This window comes from Strongylocentrotus purpuratus, unplaced genomic scaffold (assembly GCF_000002235.5).
Source record: "Strongylocentrotus purpuratus isolate Spur 01 unplaced genomic scaffold, Spur_5.0 spur5_scaffold_21, whole genome shotgun sequence".
Classification (NCBI taxonomy): domain Eukaryota; kingdom Metazoa; phylum Echinodermata; class Echinoidea; order Camarodonta; family Strongylocentrotidae; genus Strongylocentrotus; species Strongylocentrotus purpuratus.
This window is the reverse complement of record NW_022145607.1, coordinates 36,673,988-36,698,495: the sequence shown is the minus strand read 5'-3', so window position 1 is coordinate 36,698,495 and position 24,508 is coordinate 36,673,988. Positions and strand designations below refer to the sequence as shown.

The following is a 24,508-nucleotide window of genomic DNA, read 5'->3' as shown; positions in this document are numbered from 1 at the left end:
TCGAAAGTAATTCACATGAGTACCTATTATCGTAAGCCCACAAGGGTACAAAATGATTATATAAATGAGGGCGCTGTTTAGCCAGTGTAATCGAAGCCATTGATTAGCTGAGCTTCAAATTTGGCTTAATATAGCAAATACTGTGGTTTTTGTTATGAAAGCAAACAATAAGTTGGCCAAAGTCTGTGGACAGACGGCTCTGCTTGTAACCAGATCAGGTCAGTGTTTCATAAAGCCTTTTATCAATAACATCTGGCACAGAACTATAATTATATCATTCTACTATTGACATGTTAAATCTGTAATTGTACCAATTTACGCTTGATTAACTTATGGTGTTGACTTGCTCAAAGTACAGTACCTGTGCTGAGGTAAATGTGAGGTGACATAACTTTTTTTAATGAATTACCTAAGAATATGCAGTAGCGTAGCCAGGTTGTCAGTATTTGGGGAGGGGCGTGCATAGACCTGTAAAAGAGGGGTGCAAGCGATGCTGCAGCATTTCCTGTTCCTATCCAGTACAAGTTGATTGGATTTTAAATAATTTTAGCTTTTTGTTAGGCTGCATTTACATTGGATAGGCACTTAATAAGGCAATATAATACATTTACTAGTATGTTTGATTATGATCATAATGTTTGATGTGCATAGTTGTCGGAACAAGAAACCAGAGGTACACCACACATATGCATACACACTTTTTTTTCATAAGTACGTCTATGCCTCAGGAAATTGATGATATTGTCTGGATCTAGGCATACTTTGCTTTCCTCAAGGTCAGCTAATGTCGATAAGGATGCGTCGTTTATGACCTTGTTTATCTTTGGGTTTGACAGTTAGACAATACCGAAAAGTTCGTTAAACTGAGATTGATTTCACCTACTGGTGACCTACTGTTGTAGTTACATATTTAATTGAAGCAAATAAATCCCGTTCCCCGCTGTTTTCGGAAAGTTTCGTCAGACATCTATGGTAAATGACTCTATTTTGATGCCATAATTGTGCTTATAATAAAAAAAAAAGTTACCTTGACAGTTCATTAAAAACAGTTATTTGACAACTTTAATGTATTTTCTCAGTAGTAGTTCAAGAGCTGTGTTAGAGAATATTGTAAAAATATCAATAATCATGACGATCAGTGCTATTTGGTCCAGACTTGTGGTCAAAACCAAAGGCAAAAGTGACTGCATTATTTTGTGTAAAGCGTCCGGAAACCCGTCCGGAAACACATCCCCTTACGCCATATGTAGCTTGCAAGGGAAAAGCCACAACGGCAATCTATGGAGAGACTGATTATTACAACATTATCAGTAATTGGGTCTCATTACCCATGGAAGCCAAATCAGTATTATTATTTTAATGCGTGATTTTTTTCAACTCTATACATTCCGATCAATACGACGTGTACTTTAAGACATAACATTTTTGTTTGACTTCTTATTCTTAAAGGGAAAGTCCACCCCCAAAATAAGTTTGTTTCGATAGAGGCAGAATAATAAGAAAATCAGGTGAGTGAAAGTTTGAGCAAATTCTGAATGAAAATAAGAAAGTTATGAATTATTGAAGTTGTGATCAATCAAATACAAATTAGCAACTCTGTGACTTATTATACGAGCTCTCCTTCATTTGCTTTGTGCATAATATTCCATAAAATCATGTTTTCTTCGTTATTGATGATGGAATGTATATTTGTTCCTTGCAGGGGGAGTATAGAAACATATTTGCAATTATTATATTTAGGGTGCATGTACGGTTGAAATTTTTCTTGAGGGAAAATGAAAATTTTAGATTTTTTTAGTACTGAGCAAATGGAAGTTGAGCTCGCATGATACGTCATAGAGTTGCCAATTTGTGTTTGATTGATCACAACTTCAAAAATCCTAACTTCCTTATTTTTAATCGGAATTTGCTCAAACATTCACTGACTTGTTTCTCTCATTTTTCTACTCCTATTAAAACTAACTTAATTTCAGGGTGGACTTTCCCTTTAAAGGCTATAATCTTTCGCCATCACATTTTATAAATGAAATATTAAATATTTGTAATGACCTCAAAGACATCTGAGTTTTGCCTTCAAAGGGCCCATGACATCGAAATACATCAAGTGTATTCCTGTTGGTGTGGAGTCCTACATACATCTCATATTTTTATATGTAAACTTTTGAATTTGTTTCATAGATTTTTAAATATTTTTTGAATTATTTGTTTTTTTAATTTAAACTTGCTAAGCTCAACCCCCAAAACCTCCAGATCTCATTCCCCTTGTGACATCATCTGTCAGTCATCAATGAGCTAACTTGAGAAAGTGGTATGTATCTTTGCCGAAGTCGACCGCCTGTTACAATACATAATACAATAGCAACATACAAGTTGCTATGTCAGACATGCTGTAGCATCATCAGGAAGACAAAGGCAATCATGATGTATTGTACATAATTTTGTATGGAAGCATGAAATTCTATTATGAACGTGTGCTAAGTTAGGGGAAATTACATATCATTGTTTACTCTAGAATATTAGTTTAGTCTGACATGTCTGACATAGCAAATTATATGTTGCTATTGCTTGTGGTATTTTAACAGGTGGTCAACTTTGGCAAAGTTACATGCCACTTTCTCAAGTTAGCTCATTGATGACTGACAGATGATGTGGAATACGATCTGGTGGTTTTTTGGGTTGAGCTTAGCAAGTTTTAAAAAAACAAATAATTCAAAAAATATTTAAAAATCTATGAAACCAATTCAGAAGTTTACATATCAAAATATGACACGTATGCAGGACTGCACACCAACAAGAATACACTTGTATTTCGATGGCATGGGCCCTTCAATATAAAAAACCAAGAAACAAACAACAAACAAATAAACAAACAACTGAACTGTGACGATATTGACAAAATAGAACTTTATAGAGCTCTAACCTGAGCTCTAACTGAAAATATAATCGTGTGAATTTTGGTTGTCATCATAACCCAATTCAATTACGTTAATACATGTCATGTACAGTTAATAAATTACGTAAAAAAAAATGATGAAATCATTTACTTAAACAAAAGTCTAACCCCATCCCTGTAACTACCCAACTCCGAACAAAACCCACTACCATCCACATCTCACTCATCCTCACACGCACACAGGCACAATCACATACGTATGTATGTGATAATATAGCACTTATAAATAATATAATATAGCACTTATAAACTATATTAAAATCTTGAGAAAGGCAAAACGTCCTTGTATCGGACAACAGTAAGAGACATTTCCCCCCAGCTAAGTGCTTTATGTGGGCTGTTTTGATTTATTATTTACGTCAAAGGTTATTAAAAGAGATTCAATTCATCAAATTTCTAAGCACTGCTGAAACCACAACATAATTCACTTTCGATGGGAGCTGAAGACAATATCTCAATAAAAAATATTTCATTTTCTCGTTCATGCAGTGAGAAAGGTGTATAGAGTATACACACTGTTTATCATATATACATGTTGACATAGGTGTTGTGTCTTTACATTACTGTGCTTTTTTTGTTTGCATTTAATGAAGTTGATATTTTGATCTCTCGATCATCTGCAATATTTGAACTGCGGGTTTGCCTTCTGATTTAGCCTTGTAAACTGTGTGTTTGTTTTCAGTTTTGTCAAAAACCAATCATCTGTTTGGTTGTCGACTGGGATAATCCAAAACCAACATATTTCCATTCGATCATCAATCTTTGTGATAAAATATTGATGATAAAAGCACCATGTGGAAACCTGATTCAATGAAGATCCCTATCTTGCTAATAGCTGTGTATTTACATGGATTGACGACAGAGAGTTCTGGAGAGATGAACGTTATCTTAACACCAACAAACGCTGTCGTTTCTGATAGAGAAAACGTTACCCTTCAGTGCATTCTCAGTGATGTTGATACTCGTTCCTATACGATAAAGTGGAGTCATACTCCGCAGGACAGCTCTGGTCCTCTTCAAAGCAACACAACTTTAATCGAGTACACTCTATCTAGAACACTCAAATCTTCACTGACTCTATCAAGCCCAGGCCCGGATTTCATCACGGTGTTGTATTTTTGTGAAGTGCACTATACAGGTCGAGGAGGGAATCTGGTATCCTTTGCTCAGTCTGTAATATCTCGGAGCAAGGTTGAAAGGAAATCGGAATGTTTTAAGTCTGATGGTCAAGGGAAGGTTATCCATTTGTTCTATCAAGGTCCTTCAGTTGATATCTCGTGTAAAGTGTCACGAGAACCCAACGTTCCAGAGATAAGATGGAATACTCTACAGGGAGATAGAGACGACAAGATACAGCTCAAGTTTAGACGTGATGATGATGGTTAGTATGATATAGTCTGTTCAAAGCCAGGAGGGCGTTTACTCTGTGTTAAAGTAAATTACTTAAGGTCTTTCTAGCTCCAATCATTAAGCCCATGGTTCTCACATTTGTATTTATAAATCAAATTTCGTATGATACATGAAACAGTTTTTATTTATTTATTTATTTATTCATCAGTTCATCCACTGAAAGCCAGTGGACCTGCTTTTCAAAAAGCCCTTTATAAATCAATTACAGTATAAAGACATAAATATCATAATAAAAACATCGAAAATGCACATATATGCACAATATCAAAATAAACATATATCTTTTGAAAATTACACTACTTGAATCATACAATCTTTATTATCAATAAATAAAATAGGTAGTTTTTGCATCCATAGAAGTTGCGTAGTCTAGTGGCTAAAAATATTAATGAAGAAGAGAAGGTCGTGGGTTCGATTCCCATCATTTACACCTGTAATTCTGTGTGCCCTATTTACTCATCCTAATTCATTTTATCGACTTTACTGTAGGTATTCATTTTTCCTCATTATCACAGGCACCTATCGATCTATTGCATCATCTCTGGCATGGAACCAACTGTCGGATGGAGTCATCTTGTTCTGTAAAGCAACGACTTACGGGGATTCAATCGTGGCAGAACCATGCGTCATTGGCCTTATTAAAAACGTCCAACAACCTCAAATAATTCCGAGAAACACCAGCCTCAGTTTTGGGCTTGTGAATGAGGCCAAGTTTTGGTGCGGTACGATAGGTCTCAATCATCAATCTTGCTCTTATATCTGGGCGTGTCAACCAATTGTTTCTGGTTGCCATGGTAATGATGATACTATCATCATTATTGTTGATGAATCGTCAGTTCCAGAGAAAGTGATCGATGTAAACTGCCAGGTAGAGTGCACCCCGGGCGTCTCCAAAGAAGCTCATGCAATCTTGACAATCCATTCTCCATTATCTGTATCAGGTACTCGACAGACGGTTATACCTTCCACTGAACATGCAGACACTAAAGTTTCACTCCAATTACATTCGAATTCAAAGGATGATTATATTCTTAAATGCACTGCAAACTTTACCGGGAATGATGAACCTACTTTCACGTGGTATATTGATGGTAAGCGAGAAATCTCAAACAGCGGTGAGGTTATGCCAATGCAATCCATCTACCGTGTTGATCACTCCTTCAATATGGTGGTTTGCGATGTCCTTTTGAATGACAACATCACTCGGGTTTTGGGCACTTTCACTGAATTATTTGATACAACACCTGATAACGACATTGTTTCAAGGACCAACTACACAACCAATGATTCTGTTTTGAAGTCCTCTCCTAAGTTAGCCCCTACTAAACCAGTATTGTCCGATCTTTCTGAAAGTTCTTTGCTGTTGATAGTACTCATCAGTATCTGTGGTTTAATGGCCCTCGTTGTCTTTGCTTGGATTACTGTGAGTACTCTAAAACGAAACTTATATCGGAACCCAATTGAAGCTTCCAAAGTCAAAACATTCAGGGCAAAACGTCGATGCCCTTTGGATGATACTGGTGTTAATTTGACACCAAACACAGAGGAAAAGATATTTGACTTTGTTGATTCATTGGGTGATTACGCCTATCCAAGTTTCCAGATAAAGAATTTAAACAATGTCAAGAATGACCGAGAAGAATATTTTGCTTTTCAAGATGCATCTGGATTTAGCGATGAGATAGAATTGAACGAAAGTAATTATGAAGAATTTCCTGATGACAATCCCTGCTCACAAGAGCAACAGAGTCATTCGTTCGTCAATCAATCCATGAAAACCTGGACCCCTCTGTCATCAATGTCGTCTTCCTCACCGTGTTCCTCGTCGTATCTCCCTCCAACTCCACCACTTATTCACGAATACCATACCACATGTGATATGGCTACCACCTCGCACTCTGATTTCATAACCAATCATCGATTCATTCAGCCTGATTCTCTATCGTCTCCACACAGCTCTCATCAATTATTTCATGAATACCTGGCTTAAATACTGCGACATCAATCAAAGAAACTTATCTTAGAATTCTATTAAACTCATTTCCTCATTTGGCGAAAATTATTCAAGAGTTCAGTGGATAAGTAAAACTCTAATGTCAACAAAGATATTAAACGTTTCTCTCACACAGAAAGATGTAGACTAAAATTCGGCAAAACAAGCCTATTTCATGAAGATGCAAAGAGGGCAACTTGCTTCCTTTGCTACGCTACGCGGCAGGTCACCCTAAAAAGAAGAATGTTTGCTCCTTATTATTCTTTCACTTTTAGTTTTACCTATTTTTGATACGCAGGTAAAGCAAAGTCTCGAATATTTAGATGATAAACCACCCCATTAGACTCACTTTCATAATAACATAAAATAATGTGCCTGATCACGCACGTCAGTTTTATCATTTTAATATTCCTGATAGTCAGAAGAACATGGCAATGAAACGTGACACACAAAACTAACCTGTAATGTTGTAAGCATGTGTGATGTGCTACTGTCAGTTGTAATGCTTCTACTATTATACTACTTAGCCTCATTTCGTAAGGTCATAAATCTTTGAGAAAATGTTCACCTGTAATATAAAGGGTTAAGAGCAGGCACGTTTTTTAAATTTGTTTTAATCCTAATTTTGGAGAACACGTTTGGCCCACCTCGACAAAAGGATACGACCGAATTGTGTACAGTTGGAAAAAGATTTTGGTAAGCACGAAATATAAACTTACGACAATGAATTAAAAAGGAAGCCAGATACGCGGGTGTGTGTGTATGTGAGTAAGTGTGAGTGCGCTTTAGTAAATGTATGTACGCTAGAGTGCTAGACATTAGAGTGCTAGACATTTATAATTATTTTTAAATTGTGTGAATGTCAAACAGTTTCGGAAATTTACTATCGAACACATTGATATAGTTGAATTCAGGGATATTGAATGGCGAGATATATGTTAAGGATTATTGGGTAACTCGAGCTAGATTAAGTGAGTGAATACTATCATAATTTTGTTGAAAAATAGAATGTTTAAATCAAGGGCAAAAGGTCATTAACCTACTAGTGTTAGGATATAGAAAAATTATTACGGATTATATAGAAGAGGAAAAGAACTTAGCAATCATGGTAGGTAGGTTGTCGTTGCATTTAGAAAACTGGTGTAGAATTAGCTGTGAATTAGGTTTTTGAGCTTTTTTATTTATAATAATAATAATAATAATAATAATAAATGTTTATTTATTCAAGAAATATGCAATACAGCCCAGGGGCTAAAATGTACAATATTTTACAAAAGTATTTACCTGATAAATAATACACTATATAAAATCATTATAATACAAATTAACAGTATGCTAGTGTGAATTATTCATATGTAAAATACCAAGGAGCACATGTAAGTCTACCAGTCTACGCAAAAGTAAGGCAAGGGGATTGGAGATATATATATATATATATATATAGAGAGAGAGAGAGAGAGAGAGAGAGAGCAGATGGATCGGCAGAGAGAGAGAGGGGTTGAGGTAGAGAGGGAAGGAGAGGTAGAGAGGAAAAGAGAGAGAAAATGGAGTAGCTGGTCATCAACATAAAACAATACTATAATATAATACAAACATTGGCAAATGTAACAAGGTAAATTAGAAATAAGTTTGCCACAGTACATCCGCAATACAACCGACTGAAAATGCGATATTTGATGTATATGATCGGTTGCTTCCTGGTTTACAAAGTGATGAGCATGACATTTACAATTTTTGAGGTGAAATAATATATATCACGCACTACAATACGTAAAAGCAATTAACATATCATATATATTCCCCTTTGCGAAAATATATCTCACGCTTACACTGTAAGTAGATATAACTGTTAATATATGAATGTTAGCAGGTAATCTTGCTGTGTATTTGAGGTTTGTATGTTTGTGTATGACGGGGGGGGGGGGGGGTATGGGGTGTACTTGCGTGTGAATGTTATGTTGGTGTGTACACGTGTGTTTGTGTGGCTGTGTGTGTGTATTGGTGACTGAGTTGCAGATGGTAGTGTTTTTTTGTTTTTTTTAGTTTGGTGTATAGTAAGGGAGGTGGCTATAATTTGATTTTAATTATACATTATTTCTATTTTTACGTAACATTTGAACTAAACATCTATTAAATTATTGAATTGTGTTAATTTGATGACACAAGCTGTATTTTTAAGAACCATTTTGATTGTTTTGGTACTGAATGAAATTAAAAGAATGTGTTAGTGTGTGGGCGTTTGTGTGTGTATTGTGAGTATGACTGAATACCACAAGGCCAAAAGTCACACGATTATAATTTCAGCGAGAGCTCAATAAAGTTCTATTGCGTCAATATCGTCCAAGTTTATTTTTTATTTTTCATTGTTCTTTGTTTTCTTGTTTTTTTTTTAATGTCATTACAAATTAGGGAGGCACCAAACATTTAATATTTCATTTGTAAAATGTGTTGATGCAAGATTAAAGCTTTTAAGTTTAAGAAGACAAAAGAAAATTGATATATAACTGATGATTTTCTTGTCAACTCTTGAAGTTCCTAATTCTCTAAGACACAGTCGAGCATTACAATAACAATAATAGTTTTGCTACCCTGGGTAATGAGACCCAATAACTGATAATGTTGTAGTAGTCTCTGCATGGATTACCATTGTAGCTTTTCCGTTGCCAGTACATACTGCAGGGGTTTTGTTTCCAGTCACTTAAAAAAAACATAAAGCAGTCACTTTTGCCTTTGGATGTAACGAAATCTGTGCATCAACTAGCAGCGAACGTCATGGTTTTGGTATTTTACAATATTTGCTAACTTACTTTTTTTAAACCACTTATGAGATAGTACTTGTAAGTTTTTTCAAGTAATTGTTTTGAATAAAATGTCCAGTAACCTTATCTTCTCTTCTGTAAGCAAAACCTACAACATAAAAAACAGCGTCATCTACGACGAATGTCTGAAGAAACTTTCCGCGAACAGCGAGGAGCGGGATTAAATTTTCTTCAATTGAATATGTAAATTCTTTTCAACAGTACGTCATCAATAACATGAACCTTTTTAGTGATATAAGTATATTTTCTCTTAATCCGAGGGTTGAGGGTTCGGATCCCAGCCAGGCACTAATGTCCTTTGACAAACGATTTATCCACACTTGACACTCTCCATCCTGGTGTATGTGGCGAAAAAACAATTTATGGGGGTAATAATGATGATAGCTGGTTCCGGAGGTAATGCAGTATTAATATTCATGCGGCTACTCTTGGTAAATAGGACTCAATTAATATCAAGTATTATTTTCTAGGCAAGTAAATAATATATGTATATATTATATGCATATTATATACAAATAAAAGACGAAACGTGAGATATGATCAAATCCTGAAATCAAATAATTTCTACCACCAGCTCACTATTTTTTCCTTAATGACGTTTTAAATAATAGGGTTATGTTCTCTCTGTCTGGCTCTCTCTCTCTCTCTCTCTTTCTCTCTCCCTCTGTGTCTCTATTTCTGGAGGAAACTCGACCATTCCAAAATATGATTAAGCGTTTATCATCTGTGGAATAAACAGAGTTTTGATAAGAAGCAGGAAGAGAAAATTGTTATCACGTTTTATGTCAACCTACTCAAGGGAAGGTCGTACAGTCTGCCGTTTATTGGTCCTAATCAGAGCCAACTATACACAGAGTTTGGCCAACTTAGTTTCAGTTGGTTACATCATGGCGTTTATTCTTTCGTGTTGTGCTTGCCAGCCATAGCTCTATTTGCCATATTCCGCCCAATTCGAACCAGTTTGGCCAAACTCTTCTCACCGCGTTCTCTCTCTCTCTCTCTCTCTCTCCCCCTCTTCATCATCTCAGTGCATACATACAAAAGTTTACGAAACTTTTGTATCTTGCCATCACAAATTCCTTATCAATCTAACCTTGATATATAACGAGTAACTTATTTTCTGTCTATTGATACAATCTGCCCTGGATGACTGAGCACCAGGGTTTTCAAAAAGTGCCGTCAAAATCTCCTTTTACCAAATGTATGTTTGTTTGTTTGATTGATTTTATTTCTGCGTTCAAAAATATACAAATTCAAAGTCAAAGTAAAAAATTTCGAACAATAACAAATACAATGAATACAATGTTTACAAAAGTAATTAAATGAAAAATCATGTTCAATTATATCATTCGATAAACATGTACGAAGCATACAATAACATAAGAAATATGAAATATTTTCAATAAATTAGAGAGGTAATTTGGAACGCAGGAGACCACCATCGTGAGCGGTTAGGCTGGAGATGGATGGCGGCCTCGTAAAAAGAATTGGCGACATAACTCTCTTCGAAAAACTGAGTGACCAAGAGGGTGCGGTGCAAGTGCAGGTGCAGTGAGCAGTTGCATGATAAAGAATAAATAAGTCACGGTTTTGTTATACTAATTTAGAGAGGGGGAGCATATGATTGTATTATTTGTCGTTTAAGTGTAGCTTTTAAGGAGTAGATGGTTGAACAAGACTTTATGTTGTCGGGTAAATCATTCCAAATGTCCGGGCCAGAATGTCTAACAGAAATGTGGGCTTATTCACTGAATGTGGGTCAGGTCATATACATGTGTTAATTTATTATTATTATTAACTTGGCAATTTTTCAGTCAAGTCATACATGCAAATATAAAAGAAGTGAAAACTGTATTACAAAAAAATAAAAGCGCACAATGAAAAAAAGCGCACAATGAAAAAAACTTTTTTTCATAATGATTTTAAATTATATCAAACTGTCTACGAAACTCATAACTCATGATCTCTCTGCTTAGTTGTCCATTCCACAAGTTCACATCCATAAGATACGTGCATAAGGTGTATGTCTCGAACTTAACATGGAACTCAGAGGTTAACTAATCTTAAAGATGTAATAAATGCAAACAAGAACACATGTTGTTAACTTCCAAATAAATTTCCAGTTAACTGTGATTAAAGAAAGATAGCATCCCAAGTAAACTTTGTCAATTTTGAATGACTCAATGACAAAGCATACCTTAAACAAAGTTTGATATCATGACGACCTCCACGCTGCAATACGACTGTTAAACGGCAAATAGACATAAACATAAGCAAAGGAATGGTTAAGCACAGAACAATGAAAGCTAGCAATGTAGATTATTTTGTATTTATACTTAATGATAAAGTTTACCTTAAACAGAGTTTGGTATACGACTGTCAAATATCAAATAGACATAAACATAAGCAAATAAATGATAAAGCACAGAACTAAGCAATCAATGTAGATCATGAGCAATTGAAGAGCGTTCATTAAAGGGGAGGACGTAAAGCCTTCGGTCCTCTGGCTGCTTACTAACAATGAGGTATGCTTTCTTAGCAGTCAGGTAAAATAACCACTACCTCTAAACCACTAAAGGTAAAGATAGCTTACCAATATCAAGCATACTCCTGTTAGCTCGCAGTTTCTCCAAAAAAAAAAGCAAAATGAAGTTTGACGACATTCTGAAGACGGTTGGTGAATTTGGACGATATCAGCGGCGTCTCTATATCATTGTGGTCATCTTAAATTTTACAGTTTCTTGGGCCGCCCTGGTAGCGGTTTTTCTTAATGCATCTGTCGACCACTGGTGTGAGGTAAGAATATAACAGGATAAAAGCGAGACGATAAAATTCATGTGTTATCAAATTCAAATAAATATTTCTGTAGCTTCAATGTCACCTTCAATTCTTGTAACCAAATCATTGTTAAGAATTAAGATAAATGTCTTTAAGTATTTTTTTATGGAGACATACTGACCAAATCAAATCTAATCGATATATATTGTGGAGAAACCTAAAGAACATGTTAAGCAATGTTCAATTAGTTCTCCTGAGAATGCATATCCTAAAGTCAATGTTTGGAAAGAGCTAATTGAATAGCTGAATAAGAAATACAGTTGTTGCTCTTTTCTATACTCGGTTGTTTCCTACTGCAAACTGATCACGTCATGATGATCTAAACATAAATTGAAGATTATAAGGAAATTATTTGCTTCGAAAGCAGAAGCGATAGGTGAAAGCTTAATGTGCATTGATGCTACGCATTAGACTTTTTTTTTAAATAACAATTGAGAAAATAGTACGTCTTACAAAAATATTCATAACTTTGCAGTTGTAGAATGAATCCTTGCGAGATTCACACTGAGTTCAGAAGTCACTAATACAGCATTATCTGTCAGATTCCATTGAGGATGGTTGATAACTTTTGAAGATGTTGCCAATCAAAATTTAGTTGATTTTTTGTGGGGGCCGACACCCTGAATATGTTATATGATATTGCTCATTGTATAAATATTGCTGAATGATGTCCATGACCCAGACATACAAGAATACCTTCATACATTTGTTTTGTTTCATTATATAGGAATTGTGTATTTGTTTCCTTATTCAATACACGTTATTAGAAACAGAATCCATATTTCAATGTTGCTTAAGACCCCCGAATGGAATACTGGATGTGAGGTGTATGGACTCTCAGAGGAAGCTTGTGAACTGGCCCAGAAGGAAGGTAGCATCCCATCAAACTACACGTCAGATGGTGAACTGGAGTATGCACAATGTGAGAAATATAACGTGACAGGAGTGGGATTCTGGCCTGGGATTGATCCAGCCAATTACAGCAGCGGAACGATGTCATGTGATAGTGGATGGGTCTATGATGATAGCCAATATCAAACGACGACAGTGACAGATGTAAGATCTTAGAGTGTGTGGGTGTATGTGGGTGAGGTGTGGATGCGCGTGGGTGTCCGGGAGTATGCGTTCGTGTGTATAGGTGTGCGTATGTGTGCCTAGCACTGAATTGGTGTTTAATATGGCACACACTTTTCCTAAGTAATCACACATGATTAATAATCCTGGAACAATTGAAATAACAGCATTAATGGTTACAAATGAAGCAGACATATTCAGGATCTCAGTCAAAAAGGAAATATTGATACACAATATTTCTGCCGATAATATCATCTCAAAAGGTTCAAACAGAATAAATGACGAATGAACGCAATAGATTGAGGATTACGTGAACAAGAAACCGACAAGCATTGGTTACGGATTTGTTTAGGACGATTCCTTTATAGATCTTTATCAATAAAAAGAGTCAAATATTACCAAATTTATCTATAACAAATCACTTGTGTTTTCCCCTTTCCGAATGCCTGTCTGTCTCTATTTATATATCTATCTTGTTTCTCTCTCTTTATCTATCTCTCTCTCTCTCTCTCTTTATCTATCTGTCTCTCTCTCTCTCTCTCTCTTCATTTATCTCTCTTCCATACAGTTTGACCTTGTATGTGGCAAGGATGGCCTGACCCAGGTATCTCAATCCATCTTCTATGGAGGATTCTTAGCGGGTTCTATTTTCTTCGGCATCCTGTCAGATATGTAGGTTGCGACTGTCATATTCTTTTGGAGTTTCTGAATAATTTTCTCTTCGCTAATCGCGATTGGAAGAAGAGCAAATGGAAATATATGGTTTATTTCGATATTACAATTCTACAAGTATAATCATGTTCATTCTAATCTACTTTCGAATTATTTTGTGCTTTACGTTATAAACAAAATGTTACCGCAGCTACGAATTAAAAGATATGATGGTTATCTTTAAAGGGCTTGCAGCCATCGTTTTTTTTGTTGGTGTCAGTGGGAGGGATTGCAAACCAGAGAAGTGTTGAACCTCGTGAAACTTGGCATACCTTCGATCGTAAAAAGATCTCAGCAGCTGGACAAAATTTGTATGCATCATTATTATAGATTTATATCCATAACAACATAACAATAACGCAACTCTTATAGTAGAGTGTATAGTGCAAAGCGGAATTACATGGAAAACGGTAAAATATGAACATTTTATTCTTTGAAATGGCTGGTTATAATGTTTATGAATCTCCATATTTCCATAGATTCTGACTCAATAGAATTATAAATTGTACACTGTTGAAAATTGATTACAGTAATTACCATCATTATCATGATTTGTATTACTATAGCATTGGACGTTGGTGGTGTCTTCTCATTGCGAACGTCATCTCACTTGTTTCTGGAGTTGCTATTGCCTTTTCGCCCAATTGGTGGTTCTATGCTACCATGCGTTTCTTTATGGGGTTCGGTAACATTGCTTTCAACATTATCCTGTTTGTCATAGGTGAGAGAGGTCCTTAATTCTTTATTTTAACCTATACCCGAGTCGCACTTACAGACCAACTCCACATTACCGACACCAGACCAACGACAGACCGACACCAGACCAACGACAGACCGACACCAGACCAACGACAGACCGACACCAAACCAACGATAGACCGACACCAGACCAACGATAGACCGACAACAGACCAACGACAGACCGACACTAAACCAACGACAGACCGACACCAGACCAACGACAGACCGACACCAGACCGACGACAGACCGACACCAGACCAACGATAGCCCGACAACAGACCAACGACAGACCGACACCAGACCAACGATAGACCGACACCAGACCAACGACAGACCGACACCAGACCAACGATAGACCGACACCAGACCAACGATAGACCGACACCAGACCAACGATAGACCGACACCAGACCATGCAACGACAGACCGACACCAAATCAACGACAGACCGACACCAGACCAACGACAGACCGACATCAGACCGACGACAGACCGACACCAGACCAACGACAGACCGACACCAGACCAACGACAGACCGACGACAGACCGACACCAGACCAACGACAGACCGACACTAAACCAACGATAGACCGACACCAGACCAACAATAGACCGACAACAGACCAACGACAGACCGACACCAAACCAACGACAGACCGACACCAGACCAACGACAGACCGACACCAGACCGACGACAGACCGACACCAGACCAACGATAGCCCGACAACAGACCGACGACAGACCGACACCAGACCAACGATAGCCCGACAACAGACCAACGACAGACCGACACCAGACCAACAAAAACAGCCAGACAACAGACTGAACACAAAATTACATTGCCATTAATAGGTCGGTTTTGGATCGGTGTGCAGTCGGTTCGGTCGTGTGACTAAAACAGATAAATTATTCATTCCTGCTTTCCAATCAACTCATTCATTTGACTTTTATTAACATTACAAACAGTCAAATGTGATACACGACTGTACTCCAAAGCCTAATGATATCATTGTTTCAAGTTCAACCCATCCAATGTATAGCAGAGCGTTTCAATACGAAACACATCTTTGGTATGAGAAGAATATTGGCAAGAAAAAAACCTCATACGAAGACATTTTCATATATACAGTGCGTTCCAGAAAAAACGAAACCGAGAATTATCGATGTTTTATCATAATTTAATCACATTTATAATTAATAAATGACACATATTTGGAAAGCTTAGATCCTCTTCTTTCATTTGATGCAACTCATTATGATGCATATTTCACGCATGAGTGATTAAAATCTATTTGAAGAGAGGAAACCGAAAAATCGTTTGGCGGGTGGTATTTGAATTTCAAAGAGAAAATCACATTTCTAGAAAGTTGAGTTTCTGCCCTTTCATATGACACCTCAATCAGGAAAAATGAGCAAGGAATGACAAAGTTCTGTGTGTATGTTGGTCACATGATATTCAATAGATGTTCTATTGCACGCGCGTGCATTTTTGGTTATATTCGCCGTGCATTTTTGGTTATATGCAGACTGCGTACCTCTCTGCAGTGCGCGTATCCCTGCGTGTATCTGACGCGAAGGCAATCTGAATGTAATCTAGAAGGCTTGACTACAACTTTAATTCATCTTTAACATAAGGAGCAAAACATTTTGTTGAAAGATTCGTTGAAAGATAAACGTTAATTCTATTCAACTCGGCTGACGTCTCGTTGAATAGAATGTTAATCTTTTAACTCATGACAATATTTGCACTATTGAACTCATAACCATTCATTATTTGTATAATATACACTTACCGTACAACGTTTACACACGCACAAACACACACACATTTATATCTTAGGGTGGGTGTTTGTGAGGGTGTGTTTTATGTTTGCATTATGTATACTAACCATATACTTTTCTCACATCATGATTTTTGGTCTATAAGGTACCGAGTTTATTGGACCATCTAAACGAAATCTAAGTATTTTAGCTTCGATCAGCTACGCTGGTGGATACATGTTCCTTGCTCTGCCGGCATACTACATTCGCTCATGGCGTACATTGCAACTGGTCGTGACTGCACCTCTTCTGCCCTTGTTTATCGCTTTCATGTAAGACAATTTGTTGTTAAGTTCTTTTTGAGTAGATACTGGTAATTTTCGAAAATATTGACAATGTAAGATATCGTTGGGAGTGCTTGTTTAACTCTGGACAAAATATACATGTTACATTTTTTGCAATAATATGTTATAAATATTATCGTTAAAACTATTACCATCATCATCATCATCAGAAGTAGCAGCCTTAATACTAATTGTACTACTACTAGTTATAGTAGTAGTAACAGTAGCAGCAGTAGTAGTATTAGTATTATTATAGTAGTGGTTGTTTAAGTTGTACATGTAAGTAGAAGTAGTAGTAGTACAGTAAGAGTAGTACTTGTAGTAGTAGTGGTAGTTGTTGTAATAGTAGCGGTATTATTAGTGGTAGTAGCAGAAGTTGTAGTAGTAGTGGGATAAAACTAGTAGCAGTAGCAGCAGTAATAATAGTGGTGGTAGTAGTAGCAGTAGTAGTAGTAGCAGTAGTAGTATTAGTAGTATTAGTAGTAGTCGTAGTAGTATTATTAGTAGTAGTAGTAATAGTAGTAGTTGTAGTAGTAGTAGTGTAGTGGTGGTGTCATTATAGTTCGCGCTCGTTTTTTCGTCAGTTGCAGCGCATTCCGATCCCACATCGAATGTTGAGATCGCGATATTTCCGGAATTCTTTGACGACAAATTTTCGACTTGAAACAATTTGGTGTCTCATTATTTATTTTCCATTCGGTAATAAAGGAATTGAATAGATTTGTGTAAAACATAAAAAGATTATTAATCGAATATCATGTTCCTAATATTTTTGGTTAATCTCCGTGGACACTGATCACCCATCATAATAGAAGTGGTGAAAGTAGTAGCATCTGTTCATGTTCTGATTTTAAGGAACCCACTGCCTCCCTTGCAATGTTAAGGTATTTATGTGTATTTTCGAATACATTGTAACGTATTTTGTCAAAATGAAATTGATATGAGTTTCAATCAATCAATCTTATCAATTGACTGTTTCATTAATGAATTCAAGATGGCTGCCTGAGTCCGCAAGATGGCTAATCTCCATGGGGAAATACGACAAGGCAGAACAAATTATCAACAAGGTGGCCGAAGTCAACAAGGCCGAGCTCCCAAGCCCTCTTTTCACCAAAGAATACATGAAAGAACAGGTAACATATACAGCTTGGTATGTGTGTGTGCGCGCGTATGCGTGTGAGTGTATGTGTTTGTGAAAATAGATGAAATAATACACAACACTCAAAAATATTATCGAAATTTCGGAGAGTAGATAGGTTTATCGAATATAATCATTATCTATAGTGTTCTTTCATCAGCTCATTATTTGTTCTTTAACAAAGTATAGATAACGTCTCTCAAGGACATGTTAATTATTGGTTTATATCATTAGCTTTTAAGCTACAATAAAATAAATGTTTATTTGCTTAAAAAAACATGACTGCTTGTTAGTAATCAACCAGGAGACCGACGGCTTTAAATCATTTCCGAGGGACTTGGTAATGAGGATTAATGCCTTTAATACCAATAGGCTTTTAAGTATCCAGCCACTCTTCTGAAATAAAAGATGACTACCGTTACATGACCAATGATGTAGATCGCTTCATATTTCTACCAGTTCAAGATATAGCTCTTTTTCAAGAGGATTATTATTGGGTTAAATGGCTTATATTATTAATGATAATAAATCAGAAGATAATCAAGATATAACCTTTACAAGGCCGGGTGCAAGTAAACGGGGAACAGGGAGATCACAAATTGGGATGATGTCAGACTTGATGAGAGATGTATCATATGACATAAAGAAAAATAAGGCTAAATATATAAAGGGATGGGGAAAGATTACGGAAGCTCTGGTTTGTGGACCTGCTTTTGGTCGAACACCCGAGTTAGATAGAGATGAATTGAATTGTAAAGCGTGAACTTAATAAAGTGCATGTTGGGTCCATAGTAACTGCCTGAAACAAAATGCACTGTGTCAATTCAGTAAATTATTGATTTGGACTACGTAAGAACCTCGTTGTGCCCATATTATCAAGAATATCTTAATTTGCCCAGGGATTCCTTGCTAGACAGGTGCTCTGTGTTAAACATTAAGGAACTTAGTTTTGAATCTATAACGATTCACATTCTTTCTATAGACTCGATTTCCTCTCTTATCAAATTAGCTACGGCTTCCTCCTCTTCTGCACCCACCTATATCTATTTCTATATCTTCCACTTTCCCTTCTCAAACACCCCCTCCCCAAACACCCACACACACAAACACACCCCCGCACACACATACACACTTCTTTTTCAATATTTTTGGATTAGAGATTTCATTCAAAATAAATCATTGCATAAAAATCAATGTGAATAATTCGATACAAATACCAATCTTCATTTCGTTTTCATAACATAAATAAATTATTCACAAAACAGTGAGCAAAGAAGGAGAATAATGGAACGAATCACTAAATTTGTCTAATAATAATAATCACATAGTAAACTTAATTACCATCATTCATGAAAGAAGAAAAAATACATATGTGTATACAATGCACCCTAAGCCCGCCACCCCTCCACCCCTTCTACTACTTAACCCCCCCCCCCCGTAAACATTCACATTCACTCGCATCTCACAAAACATACACAGATTCACATGCGCTGACACACACAAACACACGCACACACACACATCCTCTCTCTCTCTCTCTATTCTCTTATAAATTGTTATCAGTTTAGTTCATATCTTTTATCTGGATATGAGATTATTTTGATACATTTTTTTTAAAAGCTATTATTACACGACACCTTTTTATCTCCCATGACAGGATGAGATCCGCAAGGCCCGTAGACCTACCGTGGTTGATTTGGTTCGCACGCCGAGAATGAGAATGAGGACAATTAACATGGTTTTTATATGGTAACTCTCAATTAATCATCAATAACCATTGTGAAATTCATTTCCATTGCTGATGCGATGTCTGTTTTATTCACGAACCTTCACGAACCAATGTTGACCAAACCCAGAGGTTCCATTTTCTTTTTGAAACAGTTAATTTACCTATAGTCTAGGTATGAGGATAAATACATGTGCATCGGCAGTGGAAATTCTTTCAGACAGTAATGGCTTTCAACAGTGTTTTGCGGTTCTTATTTTACTCATCTAGTCAAATCGAATAGAATCTATAGACATCGGATTTGGAATTATCTAAAGATGTTTATTTACCCTTAACCCCCCCCCCCTTCCCCCTATCCCCCTTTCACTTTGGAATGACATTGGCTTTCGCTCATGTACTGACACCAAACATACACCAAAGCTGGCGACAATATGCTTTCCATGCTTGTGCTCCTCGACTCTGGAATGAGTTTCCAGGTTTTATTCGATTAGCACCTTCGCTGTATGTCTTCCGAAAATGTCTCAAAACTCTCCTCTTTGACCATGATCAACAATAGATTCTTTGATAACTTTTATGTAAAGCGCTGTGAAATGACTTTATTGTATTGTATTGTATTGTATTGGCGAGGGGACCATTGAGATTTGTTAGTTTATCCATCTTGTTTGTTGTTCAGGAATTATAAGTAATAACTGATCCAGATTCTTGTTTTTGCCATGTTAATTCAAGACAAAATGCTTGCTGTCTCTTTTACTTCCACCCTAACCCCCTCTCACCCAAACCTCCCCTTGCATCTTCTCTTCCCCTTCTCCTTCCCTTTCACTTCCCCCTCCGCTTCCCCTTTCCACTTTCCTTTCCCTTCCCCTCTCCTCCAACTTCCCCTTCCCCTTCCCTTCCCCTTGCCTTCCATTCCTTTCCCCTCCTCCTTCCCCTCCCCATTCCCCTTTCCATCATTCTTTTCCTCCTCTTCCCCTCTCTTCCGCCTTCCTTCCTCCATCCCCTCCATTTCCCATCGTCTTCCACCATTCCCTCCTTCTTCTCCTTCCCTTTCCCTTGCATTCCCTTTCCCCTCCCCTTTCCCCTCCCCATTTTCCTTCCCCTCCTCCTTTCCCTCCTCTTCCCCTCTCTTCCACCTTTCCCTCCTCTTTTCCCTCCATCCCTTTTCCTTCTCTTTTTAGGATGGTGAATTCGATGGTTTACCACGGCTTATCTCTGAATAGCTCAAATCTCGGCACCAATGACTATGTCGCATTTGCTATTTCTGGTGGCATCGAGATCCCAGCATACCTTGTCGATATTGTCATAATCGAAGTTTTTGGTCGAAGGCTTAGTCTTTTCTTCTGTATGATGCTGGGAGGGCTGGCTTGTCTCTCAACTGCCTTCATACGTAAGACGATTTTGTCTCACAATCCAGTAATGACATTATTTTGATACTTTGCATTTGTCTATCAAATAACTTCTTACAATTGACTGTGATATTTAATTATCTTAAAGTTCATAACATGTGAATAATATATTGTTAAGTTACTAATGTTCAATTTGTATTTACGGAGATCTACGTAAAACATCATTGTTTTCTATGTTTTTTGTTGTGCACAATCATTTGAAAATAGTTAATAAATGAACTTGACCTTGAACTTGTAGTTGAACTAGATGTTTCTTAACCTTTTAATATTCTCGATATTTGGAAATGGTAGTTGAACTAGATATTTCTTAACCTTTGAATATTCTGGATATTTGCAAATGGTAAATATCTGTCTGAATGTCACTTGATTTCGTGTTAGCCCCTGGCGTTGGCTTAACGGCCGTGGCTACGATCGGAAAGTTTGGAATCTCTGGCTCATTCACCATTATCTATCTCTACACTTTGGAGATTTACCCAACGAATATCAGGTATAATATGAATATGAGTAAGTGCTTCTGGTAAAGCGCATTATTAGAAACAGGCGTTATCATTATAATGATTGTTATTATTATGATTATCATTTCTACTAATACTATCATAATTTTTATTATAATTATCATCAAAATCAGAGTCTACGAATTTGTTTATCATTAACTTATTTTTTCTTCTTGAATGTTGAGGTTTTTTTTTAAATATTAAAACTGCAAAAGAATTGTCACTCGGTAGTCATGGTAGTGTAAAACCAAAACAGTATTTAAAAAAAGAACCTGTGGTCCTTAACTTGTGGACTGTGATACCTTTGTAGAATACGTATGGGCTTCAGAGATAATGAATAGTAATAAACTGTTTATAAAGCACACAAATAACATCCCTGTCACATATTGTAAATATCATGTATTTAGATTTTTCGGAAGATATGAAAGCTTCGATAATAATAATAACAATAATACTCAGTTTTTATATAGAGCAAATTACAATTAAGTCTCTAAGCGCTATGGAAATAGAAAAAATTCAAGAACTGAGTACCGAAGAAATGAAATGATAAAAACATAATAGCATGATGAATATCAAAACTAGAAACTACATGTACATATTTGTTTGTGCAACTGTTTCGTTGGCAAGATTAATCTATATTGGTGTTAGGGTTGTCATGGAGCTAATCAAGACTCGAACTGGTCAATTACATGATTAAGCAGAGCCTTTGCTGTCACTCAAAGCAATCTTCTTAATTGGCACTTGTGGCAAATCAAAGGTTTATAGAAGATGTATGCATTGAGTAGTACTGACACGAACCAAGAATCACATCTTGAGATAACTATACTGAAAGAGGAATGCGAAATGATTACTCGGGGTGTTATAGTTAAAGAAATACTGCTATGCATGAACATGATGAAGATACGTCAGGATATTGTTTTCACGAAAACGTCATAAAGTTCACCAACATCCCATCCCATTTCATTTGGATTTTGGTAAACTTGTACTTATGACGGTTTCGTGAAACGATGTTTAGTTCCTTATAATAATATTAGAGTAATACATCATTTACTATTCATCTCAAATTTCCTTCTCTTCCCTATGTAGAGGTGTCGCCATCGGCAACTGTTCAATGTTCAGCAGAATTGCAGGTATATTAGCTCCTCTTGTCCTCCTCCTCACCAAGTATTGGGACCCCCTTCCTCTTGTTATCTACGGGTCTTTATCCGTCATGGCTGCTCTGGTCTCCCTAGCCTTGCCCGAGACACGAGGAAAGAAACTCCCAGAGACGCTGGAAGAAGGAGAACGATTTGGCTTGTAAGTCTAAGCGGACACTCTCTATCATAATAGGCCTACTGATTGTGGGCTTTTTCTTATTTAAAAAAATCGGTTATTGTGTGCTTGTGTTTGTTTGATCATAGACGTAATAGAATGTATTACGTCTATGGTTTGATGTATCGTCCCGTTCCGTGTGATAGAGTATCGTCTGTCGGGGTCATAACCTTTTATGGCCTATTTTTGTTGTTGTTTTTATAAAGTATTCGGCGAATAATATATATTTCATACACCACTAACATAAAATACATTTTTCATGAAAACTATATATAAATCGAGGCTCAATCATCCTCATTCCCTTTCCTTGTTCTTACTCTTCCCTTATCTACTCATAAAGATTTAACTTTTTAGACACCCCGTAGGAATATATCGGTCTGTCTATTTATCTATATACCTTAAGTCTCTATCTCTTTCTCTCCCCTAACCTTTTAGGAAAGATGATATTGATGAGAACTCCGAGGACAGAAAATCCCAGGATGAAGTTTACGAAGGTCAGGAGGATAATGACGTATCAAATGAGTTTAGAGGCAAAAACGACATCGCAAATGGAGTCTCCCACGACAATCCCGTATTCCAAATGGAGGAAGAGAAATAAAAGACACTATTATCTCTTCACGCCTTATTCTAATATCACGCGGCAAAACCGTGACGGCTTTTTCTTTTGCTATAATGACGTAAATAATAATACGCTTTATACTTGTGTATCTTTAAACACACAATATAGTTCAGCGAATACGCAGAAGTCCTTTGGGGCGCGCAATTGTCATTTAGTTACACAGGACAAAAACATGGCGAGATTTTTTTCCCTGTTGGTTTACCGCGTCATTTTTAAACAATTTTGAACAAAATTGACTAGAGTAGGAACAGAAAGATGTCTCAGCTAGAAACGGCGAAATTGCAGTAATGAGGAGGGAAATGGACGGTGAAAGAAGGCAAGATACAGAGACAAGGAAATATTATTAGAAGAAAGTGTAAGGGTAGGAGAAAAGAATGACCAAAGGAGAGGCAGTGGGAGTGAGATGTTTCAAAGGAAATATATTATTCTCCTTCACTATTAATATGCCTTTTATTCTTTACTCATTGTGTATTTTCTGGAATGTTTTTTGTTCATATATATACATAACCTTATTTTATATATTTGCTTTTATAAATATGACTTATAGAATGTTTCGTCATATACTATAACCTTCATTTATGGTAAATTAACAATTCGTGACTACTATTGGTCTAATCATTAGCTGTATTACCTTCTGTGTATTTCACTTACATTACTTTTGTGATATTTCCGTCATGTTATGCAACAGGTGTTATATGATAAGTAACTTTTGTACGTGTATACACAGAATATTGGTATGTATCAATAATGTGTTATAGATAGTATACCAAATCAAAACAATAAAATGCGTATACAATAAGTATTATTCTTTTCTTATCATATCCATTCTACTGAACCTCATCAAATTATAAGGTATCCAAACGCTAAGAAATGATGATGCAATTTAGGTGCAGGTTTGCATCCAGCTAGTCGTATTTGACAGAGAGTGCTGCTATCAAAGCAGAATTGTACCTTTATTTCTTTAGTTTGTATACTTCGCAGTCGAATGAAGATGGCAACAACGATGAATGAGAGATAAGATGAGAGATAAGATCATACAGATCATGATAAATCTATCGCGATTTATCATCTTATTTCACCCGATAGATTTTTTTTATGGAATCCTCTCTTCCAAGCATGTGAAACTGCTTCAGGATTTTTTTTTATAGAAATAAACACTTGATCATTCA

General features: G+C 36.5%; 1 protein-coding gene across 1 annotated transcript; it reads left to right on the top strand.

The window, feature by feature from the left end:
- The first annotated feature begins 11,821 nt into the window (after positions 1-11,821).
- LOC588888 (organic cation transporter protein-like) lies at positions 11,822-23,318 on the top strand. The gene is made up of 11 exons (XM_030994372.1): positions 11,822-11,971; positions 12,812-13,069; positions 13,656-13,759; positions 14,365-14,519; positions 16,471-16,636; positions 17,643-17,781; positions 19,444-19,535; positions 20,688-20,896; positions 21,294-21,402; positions 22,496-22,705; positions 23,156-23,318. The coding sequence occupies exons 1-11, from the start codon at positions 11,822-11,824 to the stop codon at positions 23,316-23,318; spliced, it is 1,755 nt and encodes a 584-aa protein (XP_030850232.1).
- The last annotated feature ends 1,190 nt before the right edge of the window (positions 23,319-24,508 follow it).